Source organism: Pseudorasbora parva, chromosome 12 (genome assembly GCF_024679245.1).
Source record: "Pseudorasbora parva isolate DD20220531a chromosome 12, ASM2467924v1, whole genome shotgun sequence".
Lineage (NCBI taxonomy): Eukaryota > Metazoa > Chordata > Actinopteri > Cypriniformes > Gobionidae > Pseudorasbora > Pseudorasbora parva.
This window is the reverse complement of record NC_090183.1, coordinates 16,624,793-16,650,124: the sequence shown is the minus strand read 5'-3', so window position 1 is coordinate 16,650,124 and position 25,332 is coordinate 16,624,793. Positions and strand designations below refer to the sequence as shown.

Here is a 25,332-nt window from a genome sequence, read left to right as displayed (position 1 = left end):
GTATAAGTGTTATACTTCCCATATATGTGTTATTTATAGGCTGCACAATAGTTGAATAAGTTTGTAATTACCAAACACATTCTCTTTTTGTCTTGCAGGAGGTTGGCAGCATCATAGGCAAGGTAAATTGCTAAATTCAGCCGCCAAGTAAATGCTTGCAAACCCTTGACTTTGTATGAAATGAATATGGATTTTAACATGTATTTAGCAAAAAATTTAATTTGTACTCTCATTAACAGTCTGTGTTTTATCAAACAATGCATTCTTTTTAGAAAGGGGAAACTGTGAAGAAGATGCGTGAGGAAGTGAGTAAAGTTACCATTGACTATATGTGCTGTGATAAGTGCCACATGGTTATTAAAAAAACAACACAAACTGTTTCTACAGAGTAGTGCACGCATAAATATTTCAGAGGGGAACTGCCCAGAGAGGATTGTTACCATCACAGGACCCACAGATGCCATATTCAAGGCCTTCGCCATGATTGCATACAAGTTTGAAGAAGTATCAGACATCATTTTTGGAATGGAAATGTTATATACACAATTAAAAACCCCAAATAAGTCCATAAAAACTGTAACAGTAATGGTAACTGGTGTTTTGGTTGTACCCAGGATATCATTAACTCTATGAGCAATAGCCAGGCTACAAGTAAGCCTCCAGTGACCTTGCGCTTAGTGGTGCCGGCCAGTCAGTGTGGCTCTCTAATTGGGAAGGGGGGCTCCAAGATCAAGGAGATGAGAGAGGTATGTTTATATTTATAACTTCTTCATAATCCACATATTTTATAAAGTGCATCAACATATATTACTATGCATATTGTAGACGCCAAACAATGCCATTATTTCTTCAACAACTACAACAACATTCATTGTTCACCAACAATGACAACCTTCAACAACAGCTTTTACCAACCTGCCTTAGATATACAGGAACAAGTACTGCGAGCCAGGGGTCTCTATCCAGGCTGATTGTGCTGTGCTTTTCTCCAGTCTACAGGGGCTCAGGTGCAAGTGGCTGGAGATATGCTGCCCAATTCCACTGAGCGGGCAGTCACGATCTCAGGTGCTCCAGAGGCCATTATCCAGTGTGTGAAGCAGATCTGTGTGGTCATGTTGGAGGTAAGGAAAAGTCAAATTACAGTGGTTTTGAGGCTTAAAGGAACTTTATGTAAGAAATGTATTTCAATTAATCATAAAATGACCCTGATATGTCACTAGACATTAAGAAATCATGTTAATTTCTAATACTTATATTACTGACAACAGTAGTCCGGCCAGGATATTGTAATTTAAAAGTTGATGTTGACATGTTGTGTTTTGGCCTAAAGCGCCACCCTCCACCTATCAACCAATCACAAAGTCAGTAGTGTTTCAGCATCCGGGTTGCCAGCTCTGCTCTAGTTACCACAACTGCAGCTACACATATTCCTGCTGGATCCTGCAGCCTATCTGGCAACCTAGAGTCAAAGAGAGGGGTATATCCCCCAAAGGGGAAAGTGATTGCAGTACCAATTTTGCACAATCTTACATACACTTCCTTTAAGGAATAGTTAACCTTTGTAATTCCAAACTTGTTTGGCTTTCTTCTGAGGAAAAAAAAATGTTTTTAAAAATGTTTCAGCTGTTTTTATCATTGGGGTACAAAACTGTCCAGCTACAAAAAGGAAATAAAGGTACAGTAGTAAAATATCTAAATGCAACTCGCCATTCGCTTTCAAATCAGATCTAAACATAGCCTGACGTGTTCATACTCAATTCTAGTCAGAATATGAGCCTGATACTGCTCCATTGGGCTGTGATTATGGGACATGTTTCAACCAAACCAGAAAAGACCTCAACTGGATAGAGCTACAACCAATCAGAGCAACAAAGTGACGCATTAAGTTAGTTGTCAAATGTCAACAGAGCTTAACTGCACTGTGTTGCCAATGGTTGCCAACTTTATGTTTTTTTCCGTGGGTTGTTTTCCATATCCACTTGTTGAAGCGACTATTATGTGATATAGACCCATTAATGCTAATTTTAGCAGGCAACCTTGCCAAATTAACAAACATTTTACCCCCCAAACGCAATTTTTTTCCAGAGAACCCCGCCGAGAAGCTATTGTTTAGGGCTAGTAGTTGCCACGTTTTGAACAAACAAGTTCCCGACTTCCTCCCGGCTTCCCAGAGCCGCCTCCAGGCTTTCAAGAGCCCGCTTTCAAGAGCCCGCTCCAGGCCTTCACGAGCCCTTCACGAGCCCTCTCCAGCCCTTCATGAGCTTGCTCCAGCCTTTCACGAGCCCGCTCCAGCCTTCCACGAGACCGCTCCAGCCTTCAACGAGCCCTCTCCAGCCTTCAACGAGCCCTCTCCAGGCTTAAACGCGCCCGCTCCAGGCTTCCACGCGCCCTCTCCAGGCTTCCCAGAGCCTCCTCCAGGCTTCCCAGAGCCACCCCCCCCCCCGGCTTCCCAGAGCCGCCTCCAGGCTCCCACGAGCACCCCACTCTAGCCCCTCACGAGCCCCCCAGCCAAACCCCTAAATTTGCAAAACTTGCCCAAGACTCCAGCCCTGCCCAAGGCTCCTGCTCTGCCCAAGACTCCAGCCCTGGCCAAGGCTCCAGCTCCACCCTGGGCTCCAGTCCTGCTGGCCATGGCGTGTGTACTCATGTTACTCCTATGGCCGCCCTCGGCTCCTGACCCACCATAGCCGCCCTCGGCTCCTGACCCGCCATGGCCGGGCTCTGATCCACTCTGAAGGTCCCTAGCGGGCCAGACCCCCGTGCCCCAGCCACCAGGACTTCAGGGGGCCCGCCCCTCCTCCCTGGATGACTTCTTAAGGCGCGAGGACACGCCTACCGGGAGGGGGGAGTAATGTTACATTTTTGGTCTGTGTCTGTTGTGTTTTGCTAGCCTGACAAGCCAGACCCACATCAAGATGTTTGGTCTGGAAACTCACTATTGACAGGGCTCAATCCGAGGGGCGGGATACATGGTTGTCTTTCAAACTCCCTCTGCACGCGATAGGATAGCTCTACAACCAACCAGAGCAACGAAGGTGAAACGGAGCTTGTTGATAGATTAAACATTCGCCGTATCCGGTCGGCAAAACTCCGAACACATCTTCCCTTTTTAAGAATGACTTCAGTGTCGTTCTTTGTTCTTTTCTCAGAAAAAAACCCAACTCCAAGTCTTCCAGAGTCACGGTTGTTCGAAAGCTGATTCGAAAGACTGCCGTTCACCAGTTTCTGTGTTTACTAGAAGCACGCAACTCGGCCGTCGTCATTATGGCCCCGCCCACCAACCTTTACATGATGTGATTGGCACTCACACTCGCGGGGAGATGAGATTTGCTGCCGCTAGAGTGCGTCTAGATTTCTAGGCTAGTGTTTTACCCCTGTACTTCCTGGTTTGAGTTTAGTCACATGTTCCTTTGTTCTTAGTTAAAAAAAATTAAACAAAAAAATGTTTTTGTGTACTATGCTTAATTAACTGAGACTTCTTACAGCTCTTACAGGTTTTTGGCCTTGTTTGTTTCGTTGCTTTAATTGCTCTCCCCTTTTTTGTAAGTCGCTTTGGATAAAAGCGTCTGCTAAATGATTAAATGTAAATGTAGTTTCCTGCCACTGTTCAGTCCCCTTGTTAGTTTAGTACCCTCAGCTTTGTTTAGTTATTGTCACCTGTCCCCCTCGTTAGTTAGTCATCAGTGTTGGTATTTAGTTCTCCCCTGTTCACTCTGTCTTTGTCCGGTCTCATGTAAATATAGCGTGTTAGATGTTCCTTGGAAAGTCAGTTTTTGAATAAAGCTCATTTGTGTTTGGAAGTCTTGGAACTGTCCTTCAGTTCTACATCTACACGGTAACAGTTGCAGCATTTGATTTGATAATCACACCAAGCTAAATCGTGCAGCCCCATATATTTATTTTACATTTGATATGATTCATTTTTAGAATTTCATCAACTCACAAACCCTCTACAGTTACTACATGAACCTCCTGTGTGGAAATCCTAATCTATTACATCTCTATTAAAGTCTACTCTCACTTTTTTCTCAATTTCCATCTTTATGTGACATACCCTGATCCTTACCAGTCCCCACCCAAAGGTGCTACAATTCCATACAGGCCGAAGCCTGCAACGGCACCAGTCATTTTCTCTGGGGGCCAGGTAAGAGCAGATACTCTGACAGCTCCAGCCACAGCCAACCTCAGTTTGTTACTGCAGCATCAGCCTCTGCCTGTAAGTATATGGTCAGGATATACACCATTATGACTGCAGACATACAGTAGGCCTACATATAAACATACAGTAGTACTATAAAATAAAAACCAACCAGAATGTAGGATGTAAGACATTTGCTAGACGAAAAAATTAAACTTATCATGCTATCTAATTCCAAGTTGTAATCAAGGATACATATTTATATGGGGCGCCAAAAGTAATTAGATTGAAAAAATCAATTCGAAAAAATACATTTTAAATTTAAAAATTTTATGTATATTTTTAATACAATTTGTACACAGAGAGACAAAATCCATGCATTTGGATTTACTCAACAGCAGGGGCGTAGCACCAAATTTTGGGCCCTGGGTACAAACCATCTTGCTGGGCCCCCGTACCATGTATGTGTATGTATAGAAAACGGACTTCCCTGCCTTGGGCCCTGGTTACTCAGTACCCTTTATCCCCCCAGTCCCATGCCCCTGCTCAACAGATGAAATGTAATGCCAGCATTTTTTGTGCACAAAATCCTAAATCTAAATGTACATAAATTAAGCCAAGTCAAGTCACATTTTATTTATGTAGCTCTCTATACAATACAGACTGTTTCAAAACAGCTTCACATTCATAAACTAGAAAATAATGTTGATGTTGTAAAATTCCTCAATTATAAAAATGATGTAAAAATGAAATTCAAGCTGTGAGACATTTACCCTTCTGTGCACAAAATGGAAGGAACTTTAGAATTTTGTGCAAAAAAAAAAACTTTATACATCCATCGATGATGACTGTATGACGACTTTATATTTCCATTGCAAAGACTTCTGTGTACAAAATATATTGAGCGTTAACTTTTTTTGTCATGAAATTTTAAATTTCATGTCACGTTGTTACTTCAGTCCATGAAATGATTTGCCCATTTAATTATCATTAAACCTATGAACACATTTACAAGTACATATACGTACATTGATATACTGTATGAAGATTCTCTTTCCTTTCTATTTCCATCTTAGACTTACACCATTCAGGGACAGTACGCCATTCCACACCCAGACGTGAGTAAAATTCACCTTCTGATCCTTCATCCCTCTTTAGAGTAGTGTTCTTGTTACCTTAGTTTTTTTTTCTTTTTTATGACCTGCTTTATTAAAAATCATACAATTGATAGGTCTATATTTATGTCTTCAATAGAATTCCATGCAGTGAGTTTTCTCACAGCTCCCCCTTGTTAGTGTCTGAGTTTGTAAAGATCCAAGCAGGACTCCTTTATTTAATGATAACTTCTTAGGTGTACTACTGACCCTCCTCCCTCCCCCAGCAGTTGACAAAGCTCCATCAGCTGGCTATGCAGCAAACCCCCTTTACCTCCCTCGGACAGACCACCCCCGCTTTCCCTGGTACGTACCCAACCCTCCCGCTACACACCCTTCACTATATACCTGTAGGTCTTTCATTCACTTTCTTGTCTTTCACTCTTCTCCCCCTGGATGGGCAACTTGACAAACCATCATATACTTTTTATTGCATTCATTGCCCCAAGATTCAAATTTACTTAAAGATACACTATTTTACTTTTTTTTTTTAATTAAACAATTTACCATGATTTATTATGGTAAGCCTATTATAAGTGTTTAAATTTTAGTGTTTATATGGTTTTCAGAAGAAATTGCCTACATGCGTGTGTCACTTGCTCATGTTTGACTCGTCATATGTGTAAATAATGCTCCAGCTACTTTGACGCAAAGACTTTATATACATAAAGACGGTGCACTCATATCACTTTTTTGTATGAAGTAAATGCAATGTGCAATATGATGGAATAAGTCCAGCTTTCTGTATAAAAGAGACAATCAGGAATCGCTAGTCATCTTGTCGCTGCAGCTGCAGTTAGAAGCTCCGGTTGCAATAGAACTATAGCCAGTGTTCTGAGATGTGCGCTTAGTACTGCATATGCGCATTGGCTGCACCACTTAAGAAACACCACTTATGACTACGGGAAAGTTGTTGCCAGATTTCATTGGTGATTTTCAATATGAAATGTAATCATAATCTTGGTGAACAGCTCTGGAGGATTAGATTTTTCCCTGTTTAAAGAGATAGGAGTTGTACTTGCATGACTGCCCAAGAGGCTTTTTAAAGATGGCCTCTGAGTGAAATTATTTGCCTTTTTGGACTTTTGCTTTTTATTTGTCACAACAAGTGAGAAGGGTTCACATGGAGCACACAAAATCTTGAACCTCCGGGGAATCATCAATAAAAAAAATTTAAAAATTAAACGCAGAGGAGAGTCTGCCGGCAAAAAGAGAATGCAACAGAGCTGGTAATAAAACCAGAATAAACATTCATAGTAAAACATTATCTATTGTGAAGGGTCATATTCACCTGCGCAGATTCACCAAAACAATGTTCTTCTGTAAAATACATGCGGTTTCGTTTTTCAACTGCTAGAGGGCTAAAAGTTACATAGTGTACCTTTAAAAAACTGAGAACTGAGAACAGGCATTACTGCGTCCAATAGTGGCAGTTCTCTCTTCAGTAAAGCAAACATTTGTTGGATTAATAGGCAAAGATCGGACACATTACAAACATAGATCATAGAGGGAAAATCACATTAAAAAGAACAATCTGTGAATTGTACAGTTTAAAAAAGGCAGCTATGGTTGCCCGAATTTACAGATTGAACCTAAATTTGCAGTTAAAATAATATTTTCATTAATTTATATATTAATATACTACCTGTAGTAATAAAATTAGTTTTGTTCCTTTATAATACTCTGGCAAATGCCAAAAAGCACAGGCTTTTAATGCATGAGAAGGCTATTAATCAAAACTACCGTACTGTATTTAATATGAACATATAATAAACAAAACATCAAATGTAAAGTGGCACTCAGGCAACTGAATATCAACATAGTTTTTCACTGTAAATGATATGATGACATTCTTTTTTCACTTCCAAAAACGTCTCGGTTACGTATGTAACCCTCGTTCCCTGAAGAAGGGAACGGAGACGTACGTCAGAACTGAACCGACGAATTGGGATCTGAACTCAGAGACCTATCCACTTCGAGTGTATAAAAACGAGCCAATCGGAGATTGGCATGTGATCCGCACATTCCACACTCCGCCCCGCAGCGCGGGTATAAATAGGAAGTGGAATGGCAGATCAATGCCTTTTTCAACTAAGGAGCCGAATACGTGACTGGGCTCCTAGCTGAAGCACAGCACCTGGCGACGGGACGTACGTCTCCGTTCCCTTCTTCAGGGAACGAGGGTTACATACGTAACCGAGACGTTCCCTTTCAGTCGGTCACGTTCGACGTACGTCAGAACTGAACCGACAAATTGGGATCCCTCTGGAAAACGCCAGGATGCTGGCCCTTCCAGCGTCCTGCTTGAGCGCACTAGACCGTCTAGTATGGTACGGAAGTCAGGGCTCCAAGCAGGGAGGTCAGTCAATGCTGTTTCTGCAAGACCCACTTAGAGTGACCATAGACCCCTGGGAAGCGTGCTCTCTCGGAAGAGATACGCTGCGGGGCCACGTCCTTCAGGGAAGGAGTGGTGGCAGAATACACATAAGGACTAACCTGGCAGGGTAGTGCAACATATGGCAGTCTCTGGGGTGGTTCCAACCTAATTGTAGGGGGGAAAGAACACGTCCAGAGACGACAGAGCGGGGCTCTGTCAAGGGAAAGACACGGGGCTAGCCCGAAGGGTAGCTGGCACCGTGGAGGAATACACATATGGGGTTGCCGTGAGGGAACTGCTACATATGGAACCCAGCCTACAACCACGTTCCACAAGCATACGGGTGCAGGCCTAGTGTCAGACGGTCCGCAACGTCTGACACCGCATGGGGTGACGGAGGAGCTCGACAGGGTTAGCCGGTTTCCCGGGGAACACAACTGGAGACAATAAACGCACGTATCCGGCCCAGAGGGCGGGAGCGGCGTTGCAAGCCGACACTTAGAACGGGCACTTAGCGCTCCTGGCCACCAGGGGCGAGGATGCGGGAAGATACCGGCTCTACACGTAGGCTATAAAATCTAGCGAACGTGTTAGGTGTCGCCCAGCCCGCAGCTCTACAAATGTCTGTCAGCGAGGCGCCTTGAGCCAGCGCCCAGGAGGATGCTACACTCCTAGTGGAGTGACCTCGCAACCCGAACGGGCAAGGCACGTCTTGGGACTGGTAAGCCAAGACTATAGCATCCACTATCCAGTGGGCTAACCTCTGCTTGGAGACAGCCTTTTCCTTCTGCTGGCCTCCGTAACAGACAAAGAGTTGCTCTGAGGTCCGAAAGCTTTGGGTCCGGTCAATGTAAGCGCGAAGAGAGCGGACCGGACACAGCAAAGCCAGGGCTGGGTCTGCCTCCTCCGAAGGCAGCGCTTGCAGGTTCACCACCTGGTCCCGGAAGGGAGTGGTAGGAACCTTGGGCACGTATCAGGGCCTGGGTCTCAGGATAACGTGAGAGTTACCAGGCCCGAACTCTAGGCACGATTCGCTGACCGAAAGTGCGTGCAGGTCCCCTACCCTCTTGATAGAGGCCAATGCAGTCAGGAGCACTGTCTTCATTGACAAGATCTTAAGCTCAATTGACTCCAAAGGCTCGAAGGGAGGGCTCTGAGGTGCTCTGAGCACTAGAGCTAAGTCCCAAGAGGGTATCGAGGATGGGCGAGGAGGATTTAGTCTCCTCGCACCTCTGAGGAACCTGACGATTAGGTCGTGCTTTCCTATGGACTTACCTTCAACTGCGTCGTGGTACGCCGCTATTGCGGCGACGTACACTTTGAGGGTGGAGGGAGACAGCCTTCGCTCCAACCCGTCTTGCAGGAAGGAAAGCACAACACCAATCGAGCACCTTCGGGGGTCTTCCCGGCGGGAAGAGCACCACTCAACAAACAGGTTCCACTTCAGTACATAGAGGCGCCTCGTAGAGGGGGCTCTAGCTGAAGAGATGGTATCTACGACTGCTTGTGGTAGTCCATCTAGAACCTCCGCGTCCCGGCCAGGGACCAGACATGAAGATTCCAGAGGTCTGGACGCGGGTGCCATAGAGTGCCCCGTCCCTGAGAAAGAAGGTCCTTCCTCAGGGGAATGGGCCAAGGAGGGGCTGTCGCGAGGAGAGTAAGTTCTGGGAACCAGGTCTGGTTGGGCCAATACGGCGCAACTAGCAAGACCTGCTCTTTGTCCTCCCTGACTTTGCACAGAGTCTGTGCAAGAAGGCTCACTGGGGGAAACGCATACTTGCGTAGGTCCCGGGGCCAGCTGTGCGCCAGTGCATCTGTGCCGAGGGTACCCCCGGTCAGGGAATAGTACCACTGGCAATGGGTCGAGTCCGGAGAGGCAAACAGGTCTCCGAACTGGTCCCATATCAGCTGGACCGCCTGGGGGTGGAGTCGCCACTCTCCCGAAGGTGCTGGCTGCCGAGAGAGCTCGTCGGCTGTCTGGTTGAGCGCACCAGGGACATGAATGGCCCGAAGCGACCTCAGCTGCTTCTGACTCCACAGGAGCAGGTGGCGGGCGAGTTGGAACATGCAAAGGGGGGCGTAGACCACCCTGACGGTTGATGTACGCAACGGCCGCCATGCTGTCCGTACGGACCAGTACATGCTTGCCACGTAGCAGCCCCTTGAGGCGGCGCAGTGCCAAGTGTACTGCTAGCAACTCGAGGCAATTGATATGCCAATGCAATTGCGGTTCCGTCCACAGACCCGCAACTGCATGCCCGTTGTACGTGGCCCCCCAGCCCGTGGATGAGGCATCCGTGAACAGCACAGCATGCCTGGACACTTGTTCTAAGGGCACCCCGGCCCGGAGAAACGTCGTGTCTGACCAAGGACTGAAGGTTTGGTGGCAGTACGGAGTCACTGGGACCCGGTACTGGCCGCTCCGCCACGCCCACCTCGGGACTCGGCCATGAAGCCAGTGTTGGAGCGGTCTCATATGAAGCAATCCGAGCGGCGTGACCACAGCTGCAGATGCCATATGCCCCAGGAGCCTCTGAAAAAGTTTGAGTGGGACCGCTGTTCTGCCTTTGAACATATTCAAGCAGTTCAACACCGACCTGAATCGCTCCTCCGTGAGGCGCACAGTCTGGCTGACCGAATCCAGCTCCATACCGAGGTAAGAGATTCTCTGAGTAGGACAGAGCTTGCTCTTCTCTCGGTTGACCCGAAGGCCCAACAGGCTGAGGTGGCTGAGCACCATGTCCCTGTGTTCGCACAACTGCTCCCGAGACTGGGCGAGAATGAGCCAGTCGTCGAGATAGTTGAGAATGCGAACGCCGCGTTCTCGGAGTGGAACAATGGCTGCCTCTGCGATCTTCGTAAAGACGCGGGGCAACAGGGACAGCCCGAAGGGCAGGACCTTGTACTGGTATGCCCTTCCCTCGAACGCAAAGCGTAGGAACGGTCTGTGTCGAGGGAGAATGGAGACATGGAAGTACGCGTCCTTCAGGTCGATCGCTGCGAACCAATCCTGGGGGCGGATGCATTGAAAAATGCGTTTCTGCGTTAACATCCGGAACGGGAGCTTGTGCAGGGCCCGATTCAGGACGCGCAGGTCCAGGATTGGCCGTAGCCCACCCCCTTTCTTGGGCACGATGAAGTAGGGACTGTAGAACCCTGTCTTCATCTCGGCTGGAGGAACCGGCTCGATCGCGTCCTTCGTCAGTAGGACCTCGATCTCTGACCGCAAGACTTGAGCATCCCTGCTTCGCACTGAGGTGAAGAGGATGCCGCTGTACTTGGGTGGCCGGCGCGCGAACTGAATCGCGTGGCCGAGTGTGATGGTATGGATGAGCCAACGGGACGGTCAAGGGAGCTGTAGCCACGCTCCCAGGGACCGTACCAGCGGGATCAACGGCACCACAGACATGCCCGGGGTGGGGCAGCGCAACGGAGTGCTCTGGCTTGACTCGGGAGGCCCGGAGGCGGCCCGGAGTGTCGCGCGAGCACTCCTGGTGCGGGCAGGGAGCGGGTGAGAAGGCCCGGAGGCGTCCTCGGAGCCCGCTCGGCTGCTCGCTGCCCGGAGGCAGAGAGGTGGGATGCTCAGACCCGACTCAGGAGGCCCGTGGGCGGCCCAGAGTGTTGTCTGAGTATTCCCGGGAGGGGCAGAGAGTGGGTGAGAAGGCCCGGGGGCGTCCTCGAAGCCCACTCTGCAGCCCCCTGGCGAGAGGAGGGGAGGGAGGGAGAGACAAAGCCCGGAGGCGTCGTGAACTGCCACCCTGACCCTCTTGGGGCCCAGGGGGATAGGAAACTGCTCTTTTCGTGAAAATGTGGGTACCGCCGAGCCCTGGAGAGCTGGCGGCAGATGTAGAGTACCAGTCGGGGCCGATGCGGCTTCTCCACAGGCTGTGTAAGCCTTGCCGGTTAGCCCGGACGAGAACTTACACGCCCGGGAGGGGAGGCGCGGGGCACCACGCCAGTCCGCAGCAGTCTTGGGACACAGGTGCATCGCCACCGACCGCTCGACTGGAGGGATCCCCATGTAACCCTTCACCACACCGCCATTGAGGGAAGTGAGGACGGAGGAGTCCGTCGATCGCACGCGAGCGCTATACGGCGCTGCCCACGACTTCGAGATCTCCTGATGCACTTCTGGGAAGAAAGGCACCGGGGCGGGGCGCTGAGAACCAGCACGGGCCATCCTGAGAAACCAATCATCCAACCGCGAAGGTTCGGGACACGGTGGAGGGTTCCACTCGAGCCCTACGCTTGTGGCAGCCCGGGAAAGCACAGCCGTAAGCTCTGGGTCAGACTCGGCAACGCTGTCACACCCGAAGGGGGCAGCGCAGCCGAATCCTCATCCTCAGAGCCCATTAGCTCGTCCCCCGATGCTGCGACCGACATCCTGTCTTCCGCCGGAGCCCCGAAGGAAAGGGCTGGCACTCCGCGCGAGAGGTAAGCACGCTCTTCCGGGAACTCCACCGGCACAGTGGAGGGGGGAGGGGCCCGAGGAGCCATTTGACCCGTCAGGTTAGCCCTGACCGTCACCCTCAGGTCCCCACCCAAGTCATCAGCCAGAGTAGCAGCCGCAGTGGGAACATGACTCATTCACGAACGCAGCCTCAGCGTGCTGAACGCCCAAACACGTGAGACAACGAACGTGACCGTCAAGCGGGGACAGAAAGCGACCGCACCCAGAAACACACGGTTTGAATGACATCTTGAAAAAGACGCAGGGTCAAACCGTGTTGCTCTTTTAGGATGGAAACTGCTCTTTTAGATTGTGCTGAAGCACTCAGGGAGATGACCGCGGTCAGCACGCAGTCCACAGTGCAAGCCTGCGTGTGACACTCAAAGGGAAAACACCCAGCGAACCAACAACAAAGCTCTTTTTGTGAGTGGTGCTTGAATGCAAACGATTGCAACAAGATCAGTCTCTCGCTGAAGCGCCGTTACACCCGCACTGGCAGTTCCTTCCTCTCTCAAGACTCGTTAATTTAACACTCTTCGTGGCAACAGCAATGTACTGTTCGGCTCCGAAGTTGAAAGCATTGATCTGCCATTCCACTTCCTATTTATACCCGCGCTGCGGGGCGGAGCGTGGAATGTGCGGATCACATGCCAATCTCCGATTGGCTCGTTTTTATACACTAGAAGTGGATAGGTCTCTGAGTTCAGATCCCAATTCGTCGGTTCAGTTCTGACGTACGTCGAACGTGACCGACTGAAAGGGAACTGTATGCCAACGTATCGTAAGGGAACTTAACGTTAACTTTTTTAATCAGTGTACAGTTTTAACATGGTTAATGTTGCATAAAAAGTTCTCTGAGTTTCTTAGTTCTTCCACTTTCTTTTTGTTTCTAGGTGTGGATGCCAGTTCACAGGCCAGTACTCATGAACTCACCATTCCAAATGATGTGAGCATAACTGTTTGTCTTCAGGAACCCCCTCTGGGCAATTGCATCAAACCAGAAGTTAAAAAAGAATCCTTGAAGTGATTTTAATCTATCTGCTTTATGTTTGCAGCTAATAGGCTGCATAATCGGACGTCAGGGCACCAAAATTAATGAAATTCGTCAGATGTCTGGGGCTCAGATCAAAATTGCTAATGCCATGGAGGGGTCATCAGACCGTCAGATCACCATTACGGGAACACCTGCCAGCATCAGCCTGGCACAGTACCTCATAAATGCCAGGTGAGTTTTGAAGCAAGCAGTAACATGTAACTGGTAAAAACAGATAAACATGTTTTTAATTTCTTAACATTTTTTTATTTAATGCAAAAAGTATACATTTCTTTCAAAAAAAAAAAACTATTTGCTGACCCCAAACTTTTGAATGGCAGTGATACACCAATCAGGCATTACATTATGACAGATGAAGTTAATAATTTTTCACCACAACCCCTGTTAGTGGGTGAGATATTAGGCAGCAAGGAAACATTTTGTCCTCAAAGTTGATGTGTTAGAAGCAGGAAAAGGCAAGCATATGGATTTTTATGATTTTGACAAGGGCCAGATTGTGATGGCTAGACGACTGGGTCAGAGCATCTCCAAAACTGCAGCTCTTGTGGGGTGTTCCCAAACTGCAGTTGTCAGTATCTATCAAAAGTGGTCCTAGGAAGGAACCGGCTAAAGGATCATGGGCAGCCAAGGCTCATTGATGCACGTGGGGAGAGAAGGCTCGCCCGTGTGGTCTGATCAAACAGACAAGCTACTGTAGCTCAAATTACTCAATAAGTTAATGCTGGTTCTGATAGAAAGGTGTTAGAATACACAGTGCATCGCAGTTTGTTGCATATGTGTCACGGGTTGGTAGTGCAGCAGGGAAGACAACAGAATAGAACTTCTAAACAATAGATGGGTTTAATAAAACTAGGAATCAGACAGGAACAAAACACAGCATACCAACATCAAGAACATTAACATTAGAATGGACAAGAAGTGCTAGGAGTGAGTTTAATATAAAGGGAGTAATAAAGGGTGTGCTAATGATGAAGACCAGGTGTAGGGAATCCGGAGAGAGTGGGAAAGAAGATGAGGAAGTGAGTTAAGGTATGAGACATGGAGGATTCTGGGAAATGGAGTCCGGGACAGGAGTGGAATGTAACAGTATGGGGCTGCATAGCCATACCCGCAGACCAGTCAGGGTGCCCATGCTAACCCTTGTTCACTGCCGAAAGCACCAACAGTGGGCATCAGAACTGGACAATGGAGCAATGGAAGAAGGTAGCCTGGTCTGATGACTCTGTTTTCTTTTACATCACGTGGTTGGCCGGGTGCGTGTGAGTCGCTTACCTGGAGAACACATGGCATCAGGATGCACTATGGGAAGAAAGCAAGCTGGCAGAGACATTGAGATTCTTTGGGCAATGTTTTGCTGGGAAACCTTAGGCCATCCAAGTGGATGTTAATTTGACGTACCACCAACCTAAGCATTGTTGCAGAAAAAACTTGAGGTGTTGACATTCCCCAGATATTAATCTAATCAAGCATGTGTTACGTGTGGATTCCAAAGGAAGAAGAGGTCAAGACTTCCAAACACAAAATGATCCTTTATTTCAAATAAACTAACTTTTCAAAGAACATCTAACACATACACAGTACACCACATAGACAATAACGGCGGGTATAACGGAGACCGGACCAGGAAGGACTGAATACGAGGGAACTAAATACACACACTGATCACTGACTAACGAGGGGGAACAGGTGACAAGACACAGCTAATATAACTTAACAAACGAGGGGACTGAACTGTGGCGGGAAAACTAGAACATGTGACTCAAACTGAAACCAGGAAGAACATGGGGAAACACAACAGACAAAGACCACACTTGTGACATTACTCCCCCCTCTCCTCGCGCCTTACAAAGTCCACCGGGGAGGAGGGGCGGGCACCCTAAAGTCCTGGGGGCTGGGGCCTGGCTGGCTGGGGACCTTCAGGGTGAGGCCGAGACCATGGCGGGTCCGGAGCCTTGGGTGGCCATGGGGGTTCAGGAGTCTTGGCCAGGGCTGGAGGCTTGGACAGGAAATGAGACCCACCCCTAGGCTCCCCACCCACAGACCTATAGCCCCCCCCCCCAAAAAAAAATGTTTTTCAAATTTAGGGGCTTGGCTGGGGGGCTCGTGGGCAGCTGGAGTGGGATGCATGTGGGAGCTCTGGGAAGCCGGGAGGCAGCTCTGGGAAGCCGGGCGAAGACGCATTGAAGCCTGGAGCAGGCTTGCGAATGGCTGAAGCGGGCTCTGGAGTGCCGGGAGCGGGCTCTGGAGTGCCGGGAGCGAGCTCTGGAGTGCTGGGAACTGGCCTTGCCGCGGATGTGGTTGATGGGTCGGGATGAGGCAAACACACACTCTTCGATTTCATATACGGAACAAAATTAAATTGATGGTTTCAACCAGGGAATACGAACATGGAGCGTCATGAAATCGAATGGTGACCTCATCCAGACCCATCACAAACACAGCGTTAAGCGGGGCATCGGGCTAGTTCACCAGATAAGCCAACTCGGTAAATTCTTCCACGTACCTCTCCAGCAGCCGTCCGTCCTGCCGGAGGCTCCACAAACGATCCACCCCTGAAGAGGAAGCTGCTGGTGACTTGGGCGAGAAGGGGACGAAGATACCCATCATGGAATGGGAGGTCTTGTCAGTAGGGTACAGTCTTCGGTTAAATGTAGATGCCAAAGGAAGAAGAGTTCAAGACTTCCAAACACAAAATGATCCTTTATTTCAAATAAACTAACTTTTCAAAGAACATCTAAAACAGTACACCACGTAGACAATAACGGAGAACGGACCAGGAAGTACTGAACACAAGGGAACTAAATACACACAATAGCTGTGTCTCATTTCGTTAAATTTCGAAGGCTGCGTCAACCAGAATTAAATGAGACGTCCTTCGTAGGACACACAGGCAGGAAGTATATCGTTGCTATGCCAATAAGTTCAGCCTCGTTGTGCTCACGCCAGTTATATGAATGAAAATTATTTATAAGTTGAAAATCACTATGAAATGTTTCTTGTCTTGACAGCAATGTACATACTACTGTACGTACTGTTCTAAATGTTTAAAATGCACTCAACAGTAATCCTGTTTACCACAACTATCTGTTTTAGGTAATAGAGCTTAAAAAAAAAAAAACAAGCTTGGTCGCATTTGGAGTGTCCTACTCACTTTTTTTAATGAGACGGCCTTATGACGTATGCACCCTTCAAATGCGACCTCCGGAGGACGCAGCCTTCCAAAATGAGACACAGCTAATGATCACTGACTAACAAGGGGGAACAGGTAACAGATGACAAGACACAGACAAGACATAAAAAAAGAGGGGACTGAACTGTGGCGGGAAAACTAGAACAAAGGAACATGTGACTCAAACTGAAACCAGGAAGAACATGGGGAAAACACAAAAAAAGACCACACTTGTGACAATAGCTGTGTCTCATTTTGTTAAATTTCGAAGGCTGCATCCTCCGGAGGATACGTCGTTGTAGGATGCAGTATACGAAGTGTCCTCAATCAGAATTAAACGACACAGGCAGGAAGTATCACGTTGCTATGCCAACACATTCAGCCTCGTTGCGCTCTCACGCCAGTTTATATGAATGAAAATTATTTATAACTTGAAAATTACTATGAAATGTTTCTTGTCTTGACAGCAATGTACTGTTCTAAACGTTTAAAAAGCACTAAAGTGTTGCAATCCTGTTAACCACAACTATCTATTTGAGGTAATAGAGCTTAAAAATAAAAACAAGCTTGGACTTACATTTTAAACACCACACCTACGCTCGCATGTATATCTGGCAGCGGTGCAGTTTTTTCATATAATATAAAAAACTATATATGACTGTTGTTAACGGCGACGTAAAGAATTATGGGCTATCTCCAGCCGCGAAGACTATACACACTCCGAAATCCTGTGAAAGAAGGACACATTCGAAGGTCGCATTTGCCTTATGACGTATGCAGCCTTCAAATGCGACCTCCGGAGGACGCACCCTTCTGAAATGAGACACAGCTAATATGTGGGATTTGCAAAAGGGGGACCAACACAATATTAGCGTCGTCAATTAATATTAGGTCATATATAATGCCTGATTGGTGTACGTTATTACTTTTTGCGTGATGGTTACACCACATGATGTAAACAAAAAAACAAAAACAAAAAACAGATTACAAAGATTACATTTCAAAGAACTTGGCAGATGCTTTCTAACTAGATCTTTCAACTATATATATTTTTCTTTTCATTATCAAGAACACTCATATTTGTCATTGATATTCATGATGTACTTGCTTTCTATGTTCTATAGAACATTAAAGGGTTCTGTCAAGCGCTTTATGGATTTATTTCAATTAATTATATTTTAATTCAATTTGAATGATAAGCGTGTAAACATACTTTATCAATATCGAAATGACCCATTAAACAAAGTATTATGCAATCATTCAAGACGTTTCTCCTTATAGAACCTTTTGGTATAAAGGGTTCTTTCAAATTGAGTCAAGAACCCTATACTGTAGATGTCACAAACTTTGGCTGTATATAGCAAGCGCACGACGAAGGAGTATTTAACACAAACACTTACATTAACACTTATACTAACTAACAACACGCAAGGAGATCACACGAGTAAAAAGCGTAGGTCACAACCACAGAAACATCAACGAGAATTATAATCAATTTTAACAGAAAGAACAGAGGGCTTAAATACACTACATATAGAGCTAGATAATTAATGGAACCAGAAACAAGTGCTTAACTTAATCAGAAACCATGGAAACAAACTAATAACAAGATCTCAGGAAAACAGTGACAGGGAACAATGAAAACAAAAACAAAAAAATAACATAACTGTGAGAACCCCATTGAAACTTTTTCTTTTTACTCTCTGTAGGTTCAGAGATGTGGCAGCCATGTGGACTGACCCTTCAACCATGACAACCTCCTGAAGTCACATTATGCTCTGTTTAGACGTTCTGGTCTTGAACTGTTTTTGGGCCTCATTTGTTTTCTGAAAACCTGGGAATTTATATAGTTTGTTCCTCAGGATTTTTTAATTGCATTAAGTGTAATTCAGACAGTTCAATTCATTCGTTTGGGGGGGAAAAACGAATGAAACTAAAGATAAAAAAAAACTTTAAAAAAAAAACTAAGCTCCACCTGAAAGGAGCCTGTTTTATATTGTCTACTCTTCAATCTAAAATATTCTAATAAGCAACATGTATTTAGATCATTTTGGAACTGTGTCTGTGTACAAGAATATGATGCATTGTCTTATTAATTAGATATAGTTTAGAGTTTTAGCACTGAAACTTAGCATGCTGAATGTCTAGCAGTTGTTATTGCTCTTATTTATTTAAATGAACTGCTTTCTCAATATTTTACAGTATATTTAAAATGTATTCAAGTTATCATACATGTAATGTGAGCAATAAATTGTAAAATATGCTTTATTTAACTTCCGTAAAGTGGCAAAACAGGCGGTCATAAATGTTGTGGTTTTAGAAAAAGAGAAATCTGATTTCCAATTAATTTAAATATGAAACAAAACTGTTTTACAGTGAGGGTGACACCAGTGTAATTCATTGTTGCTTTATGATTTATAACACAATATATTTTATACAGTGTGTGATATTTTTGGTAACAACAAGGTTTTATTTAAACATTACTATAACATTACTTATTTGAACATAGTTAGAATGCAGGAAGAACTAACAATGAACAATACTTCTACAGCATTTATTAATCTTATTTAATGTTAACCTCAACATTTTTATTCATTTGCATTAATAAGTTTAATAAGCATGGTAAAAATACTATGTGTATAATTACACTGTAACTGTAAGGATCAAATACAGTGTAACCTAATATATTGCTCATTAGTTATGTTAATGCACTAACTAATATCAACAAATGAGACCTTATTGTAAAGTTTTACCAATTTATTTTCTTCTGGTCATGAAATAATTGTCTATTCACCATTTTGTAAAATAACAAACCAGGTGAGCTTGTCATGTGTGGTTTAATGATTTTTGAGCCTTTCGGGAAAAAATGATTGTTTAACTTTTGACATATTACTTAGCTAAACTTTATTGATGTTGACCGTGCTTCGAGTAATTGTAATAGTTTATGAAGCAATGTACTGTTTACATCTTTATTTAATGCTGTGTTGTGCACTGCAATAATGTGAATATTTGAAAGTGTGACAGTGTCACGTAAGTCCAGACACAGTTAATAAATTAAGATTAACCAAATTCTTCAAGAATCGACACTTTTTGGCAATGCAATTGTGATTACACAGTATAGGAGGCAAGTAACAGAAGTTGATTTGAATGTAATGAAGTGTCTTTTTAACAGGTCATTTGCTGTTTAGCTTGTCAAATGTACACCCAGCTCCACACAGATGAAACAACAGCCTACAGTACATTTAACACATTTGCTCATAGTCTTTAGATTGTTTGTTTTTTTCCAACCTTTTTTTCAATAGATAGTGATTACATTGTGAGTTGGATTCATAAGTTGTATATCTACTGTATATGCTCTATGTTAACATTTCTCTGTTCAGAATGTTTATTATTTATATCAAAGAAATAGGCTTTGATGAGTTAAAATGTAATGTATAATTATTTCATGTATGCATTTTGGTGTTGACTTGTATTTAAGACTTTATGAGATCATTTAAATCTCATTTTATTGCATTGCAGTTCTCGGTGGGAAGCCAATAAGTTAATGTAAGTGAATATGTATTTGTTTTTGTCATTTCTAGTTGCTATAGACCAGTAATTGTGCCACAGTATTGATTTTGTATATTCATACCCATATAATAGGGTCTGGAATTACAAGCATTGCTATGTTGAATGTCTTAACACTCTTGGCAGTCTTTCTATACAGTATAACATCTGATATAACAGGTTATGACACTGTTCTTTTGTTAAACTAATGTTTAAGCAATGTGTTTATTTTATTTTATAAAACAAGGACATTTTCCATGCTGAGTAGTATTTCCAACAAAGAAACAATGGTTTATATGTTTGCTGCTGAATGACTCATGGTTTGACTTACAGAATGCTTTCACTTGCATATTAGTTTTTTTCTTTAATAAAGTTTCTTGATCTCACATGGGTGCTGTTTATTTTCCTTGATAGTAATAATTTTTAATACTTTAAATAAGGATATACTACGATCAGTTATATTTAATAATAATATTGTGTTGGTACCCCTTTTGCTACCAAAACAGCCCAGACCCGTCGAGTCATGGACTCCACTAGACCCCTGGAGGTGTGCCAGCATACCAAGTTGTTAGCAGTAGATCTTTTAAGTCCTGTAAGTTGCGAGGTGGGGCCTTCATGGATCGGACTTGTTTGTTCAGCACATCCCACACACTGTAAAAAATTATTTAGAAAAAAAGTTACCTGGTTGCCTTAAAAATTTTAGTTCATTGAAATTAAAATTTTGAGTTAATACAATGAACATTTTTTGAGATTCTACAACCTTTATTAAAACATTATTAAAAGATTTTGTAAGCATATTGGGTAATTGTGTGTGTTTTATTTCTGATGACGCAGTGAAACATGCCAAATAGTTATATTTTCATGATTTATCAATTTTTTTATGTGGTTCAGATACAAAAATATTTTGAGTTTCTATTGATTAAACAAATTTCCTTCATTGTATCAACTCAAATTTTTAAGTTCAATAAACACAAAATTTTAAGGCAATGAGGTTACTTACTTTTTTAAGTTAAACCAACAAAAAACAAAGCTTTTTTTTTTACAGTGCAGATGCTGAAGAAGCCAACACCTCAATCTCGTTGTTGTGCTCCTTAAACCATTCCTGAACCATTTTTTTGCTTTGTGGCAGGGTGCATTATCCGAAAGAGGCCATAGCCACCAGGGTATACTGTTTCCATGAAAATGTGTACATGGTCTACAACAATGCTTAGGTAGGTCATAGGTGTCAAATTAACATCCACATGAATGGCAGGGCCCAAGGTTTCCCAGAAGAAATTTGCCAAAAAAAATCACACTGTCTCCCCTGGCTTGCCTTCTTCCCATAGTGCATCCTAATGCCATGTGTTCCCCAGGTAAGCAACACACATACACCCGGTCATTCACGTGATGTAAAAGAAATCTTGATTCATCAGCCCTAGGCCACCTTCCATTGCTTCGTGGTCAAAGTTCTGATGCACACATGCAAGTTGGTGCCTTCAGTGGTGGACAGGATTCAGCATGGGCACCATGGTCTGTCCCTATACGCAACTACTGCAATGCAACTGTGTATTTTGACACCTTTCTATCAGAACAGCATTTCAGCAATTTGAGCTACAGTAGTTTTTCTGTTTGATCACACAGGCCAGCCTTCACTCCACACATGCATCAATGAGCCTTGGCCACCCTGTCGTCGGTTCACCACTGTTTCTTCCTTGGACCACTTTTGATAGATAGTACTGACTATTGCAGATTGGAAACACCTCACAAGAAATCACCTGTTACATGTTATGCCTGATCGGTGTATGATGTGCTTTAAAATAGCTTATTCACTCAGCACAATTGTACAGTAAACTATGTTAAATATACTTTAAGCTGTTTTCTCACATTAATTATGAATTTATTAGGGCTCTAATCCCTCACTTTGGTGTGTGATATAAAGGGGTGGTAAAACACGATTTCACTTTTCTAACTTTAGCTAGTGTGTAATGTTGCTAGCCTAGAAATCTAGACGCACCCTAGCGGCAGCAAATCTAATCTGCCCGCGAGTGTCGTCTAGCAACTCTGAATACCCTTCTGAGCTGTAAACGCCAAACTCTGGTCGGGCCAATCACATCGTGTATAGAGTCAGTGGGCGAGGCTTAACATAATGACGGTAGAGTTGCACTTGTGTGCTTCTTGTAAACACAGAAACTGGCAAACACCGGTCTTTCGAAAAAGCTTTGACCGCGACTCTGGAAGACTTGGAGTTAAGCTTTTCTCTGAGAAAAGAACAAAGAACGGCACTGAAGTCATTCTTAAGAAGGGAAGATGTGTTCTGAGTTCTGCCGACCGGATGCAGCAAAAGTTTAATCTTTCAACAAGCTCGCTTTTTATTGCTGTGGAGAAGAGTACGCTGGAGTGCGCAAGGCGGTTAGCGAATTCACAACAAGGCTGGGCCATGCAGCTAACCAATCTGAGCCCATTGCATATTTTTTAAGGGAACTGCTTCATAGAACCAGGAAACTATCAGACCGTTTTTACAAGGAGAGACAGAGCAGTGTAGTCTAGAAATCTAGACGCACTAGCGGCAGCAAATCTAATCTGCCCGCGAGTGTCGTTTAGCAACTCTCAATACCCTTCTGAGCTGTAATCGCCAAACTCTTGCCGGGCCAATCACATCGTGTATAGAGTCGGTTGGCGGGGCCATAATGACGACGGCCGAGTTGCGTTTGCGTGCTTCTAGTAAACACAGAAACTGGCGAACGGCGGTCTTTCGAATCAGCTTTGACCATGACTCTGGAAGACTTGGAGTTAAGCTTTTCTCTGAGAAAAGAACAAAGAACGGCACTGAAGTCATTCTTAAAGCTACACTGTGTGATATTTTCCCCCATCTAGCGGTGTAAAGGTATATGACCATCCAGTGAATAATAGTTTCTGTTCCTCTCAATTTCGATTTCGTTTCAACTCCTACGGTGGCCGATTTAGTCATGGCTTCCAGTTCGACCTCTTCGGTGAGTGTTGCTTTTGAAAGTGATGAGGTTACTTTTGAAAACTATTATAATTTGCAGTTATTTAATTTTCCAAATGATCTATGATCAAATTAATCTATGTAAAATGAATAATAGTTTTATGTTTTCGTTATTTTTTTACCATTTCATTGCTAACATCAGCTATCAGGTTCCCAGACGAATGCAAGCTAATCTTAGTAAAGTAATTTTTATCAGTGCTATCGTTATTCTGTATATTGTACGACATCACTAGCGTAAGGCAAACTAATTATAATGCAATTAAAATATTAATCTCATGTTATCCGTCATAGAACACGGATTTATGTTATAAGGTAAACAATACTTTTTCATCATTGACGCAAGGAAAACTATCTTAGACGTCGTTCTAGTATTATGCACAGCACACCATGATATTATTAGCCAAGCAACAATAAAACTTCCAATATACACAAATAGGCTGAATTAATATTACCTGTCGAGAAGAAAGCAGGCAACGTCGGCGTTCTTTTTAAAATCTTGGCTCCTCATGAGCTCTTTATCTTGGACAGGCCACTCCAATATTTACTTTTGTCTTGTTGATTTGCCTGTCGCGTTGCCGTCTTAATTCTCTTTTCCGCTTCCTTGGCGACTCTGATACATATCCCGCAATGTTACTAGGTCCCCGACCCGGGTCGAATTCAGTAATCAATGCCGGGACGTGGTTGCTTTCACACAGAAGGTGACCCGGCAATGTTCCGGGAATATTGCGAGTCCGACGTGCAGTGTGAAAGGGGCTTAAGAGTGATCCTCCATCGTCATATAGCAGCCTCAAGCAATCCTCCTCTTCACATTCGACACAGTGCCATCGAGTGTAAAAACGCGAAAAGCGAAGCTTGAATTTACGGGTATGTCCCTCTTTGGCAAATGTACTTTCAAGATGGAGGAGCAACATGGCGACCGCCATCCGAACCCTCAACACGTTTGTATTTTCAATGGGATATTATAAAATTACGAGAATGCATTATTACTTGAAATAAGTAAATATACATTAATGAGCACATATATTTTTGAAAGAACTAAGTTATTTTAGCTAAGAATAAACTAAAAAAGTTACACAGTGTAGATTTAAAAAGGGAAGATGTGTTCAGAGTTTTGCCGACCGGATACGGCGAATGTTTAATCTATCAACAAGCTCTGTTTCACCTTCGTTGCTCTGGTTGGTTGTAGCGCTATCCAATTGCGTGCACGCCGTGCAGAGGGAGTTTGAAAGACAACCGTTTATCCCGCCCCTCAGATTGAGCCCTGTCAATGGTGAGTTTCCAGACCCAACATCTTGATGTGGGTCTGGCTTGTGAATGAAAAATATGTATGAAAAATAATGCAATTTTTTTATAAACGAAGCATGAACACATTACAGTGCACACCGCAAACACAATTAAGCCTTCGAAAGAATGTGTTTTACCACCCCTTTAAAGGAAAACTGATAACTGATAGAAAATTGTAAAAGTAAAATGGTCAAAAACATCTGTTTGTCAGACTCAGGTTTTAATTTTGCATTTTAATTTGTGTCTTCACAGAGCATTCAGAGGCGAAATGGAGGATACGCATGTGACAACTGTGCGAGGGGAAGCACTCTTTGCTGAACATTGCCACGCTGTGTCTCCTATGATCAGATCCATAATCGACTACGGAATTATTACACCATAATATTATAATGTAATAGTGAATACATAATAATGAAACTTCACATTTTAGCGGTACAAAGCACTATGGACCAGTCATGTGTGCGACTACTTCGATTATGACACGAGCTGAAGTGGTTAGTGATCACTGTAGGCTTATGTTGCATACGCATTAAAGATTTGGACAAGTTATGGACTTTGATCTAAAGTTTATACGTTTTCAAAAAGAAAACTAAGAGTATTCATTGTTTTGACTATTTGGGAGTTGAAACAAAGGTTATCTTCGTGTTTAGTTTATTCACAGGTGAACTTTCGTTTTTAAAGTGAACCACCTGAAAATGTTTTACAGTGAAGTGTGCTGAACTACATCAACAGACATCAAATGTGTAGGCTACTGTTAGATGTATTACCCAATTCCATTGTCAATCCATCCATTCTCCAAACCACTTTTTATCCTCAGCAGACTCGAGTCACGAAGATGATGGAACTTGGGGGATATACCTTTGACACAGTTAGATGTTAATCAAATGTAATTATCTTATTTTTCTCTCCAAACATTGGCATGATGGTCCCCCTTTAACTCCTCTGTTTGAAAACACCTACCTTAGAGATTTTTGTGTTTTCCTTATTCTTCTTCAGTCACCAGAAATCCTTCAATAATAGAAACCACATGACCTCTGAAACATAAATGGGACGTTTGTGTTTCTTCTTCTTCTTTTTGGACTGTGTGTAAGATCTAAGAGATCACAACAAACTACAAATGTTTCATACTCAACGCTTAATTGGTCCATATTTTCCAAGTCATTTATCGAGGTCC

General features: G+C 44.0%; 1 protein-coding gene and 1 long non-coding RNA gene across 4 annotated transcripts in view; one reads left to right on the top strand and one right to left on the bottom strand.

Moving 5' to 3' along the window:
• The window catches only part of LOC137094087 (poly(rC)-binding protein 3), a 61,504-nt gene extending 41,274 nt beyond the window's left edge, over nt 1–20,230 (top strand). For 2 of the 3 annotated variants that reach the window (XM_067459356.1, XM_067459357.1), the window contains 11 exons: nt 99–122; nt 273–305; nt 388–504; nt 615–746; nt 993–1,121; nt 4,070–4,216; nt 5,215–5,256; nt 5,520–5,598; nt 13,013–13,065; nt 13,175–13,344; nt 18,052–20,230. In XM_067459356.1, the coding sequence (XP_067315457.1) occupies nt 99–122; nt 273–305; nt 388–504; nt 615–746; nt 993–1,121; nt 4,070–4,216; nt 5,215–5,256; nt 5,520–5,598; nt 13,013–13,065; nt 13,175–13,344; nt 18,052–18,106 (981 nt within the window). In that variant the 3' untranslated portion in view covers nt 18,107–20,230. The remainder of the gene's footprint in view (nt 1–98; nt 123–272; nt 306–387; nt 505–614; nt 747–992; nt 1,122–4,069; nt 4,217–5,214; nt 5,257–5,519; nt 5,599–13,012; nt 13,066–13,174; nt 13,345–18,051) is intronic. The other variant, XM_067459358.1, reaches the window with a different exon arrangement.
• On the bottom strand, nt 973–25,256 carry LOC137094089 (uncharacterized). Its single transcript, XR_010908590.1, has 4 exons — nt 25,119–25,256; nt 24,926–25,016; nt 4,067–4,214; nt 973–1,102 (listed from the first exon to the last, which is right to left on the bottom strand). It is a non-coding gene; the product is annotated as an uncharacterized lncRNA (long non-coding RNA).
• Between the last annotated feature and the right edge of the window lie 76 nt (nt 25,257–25,332).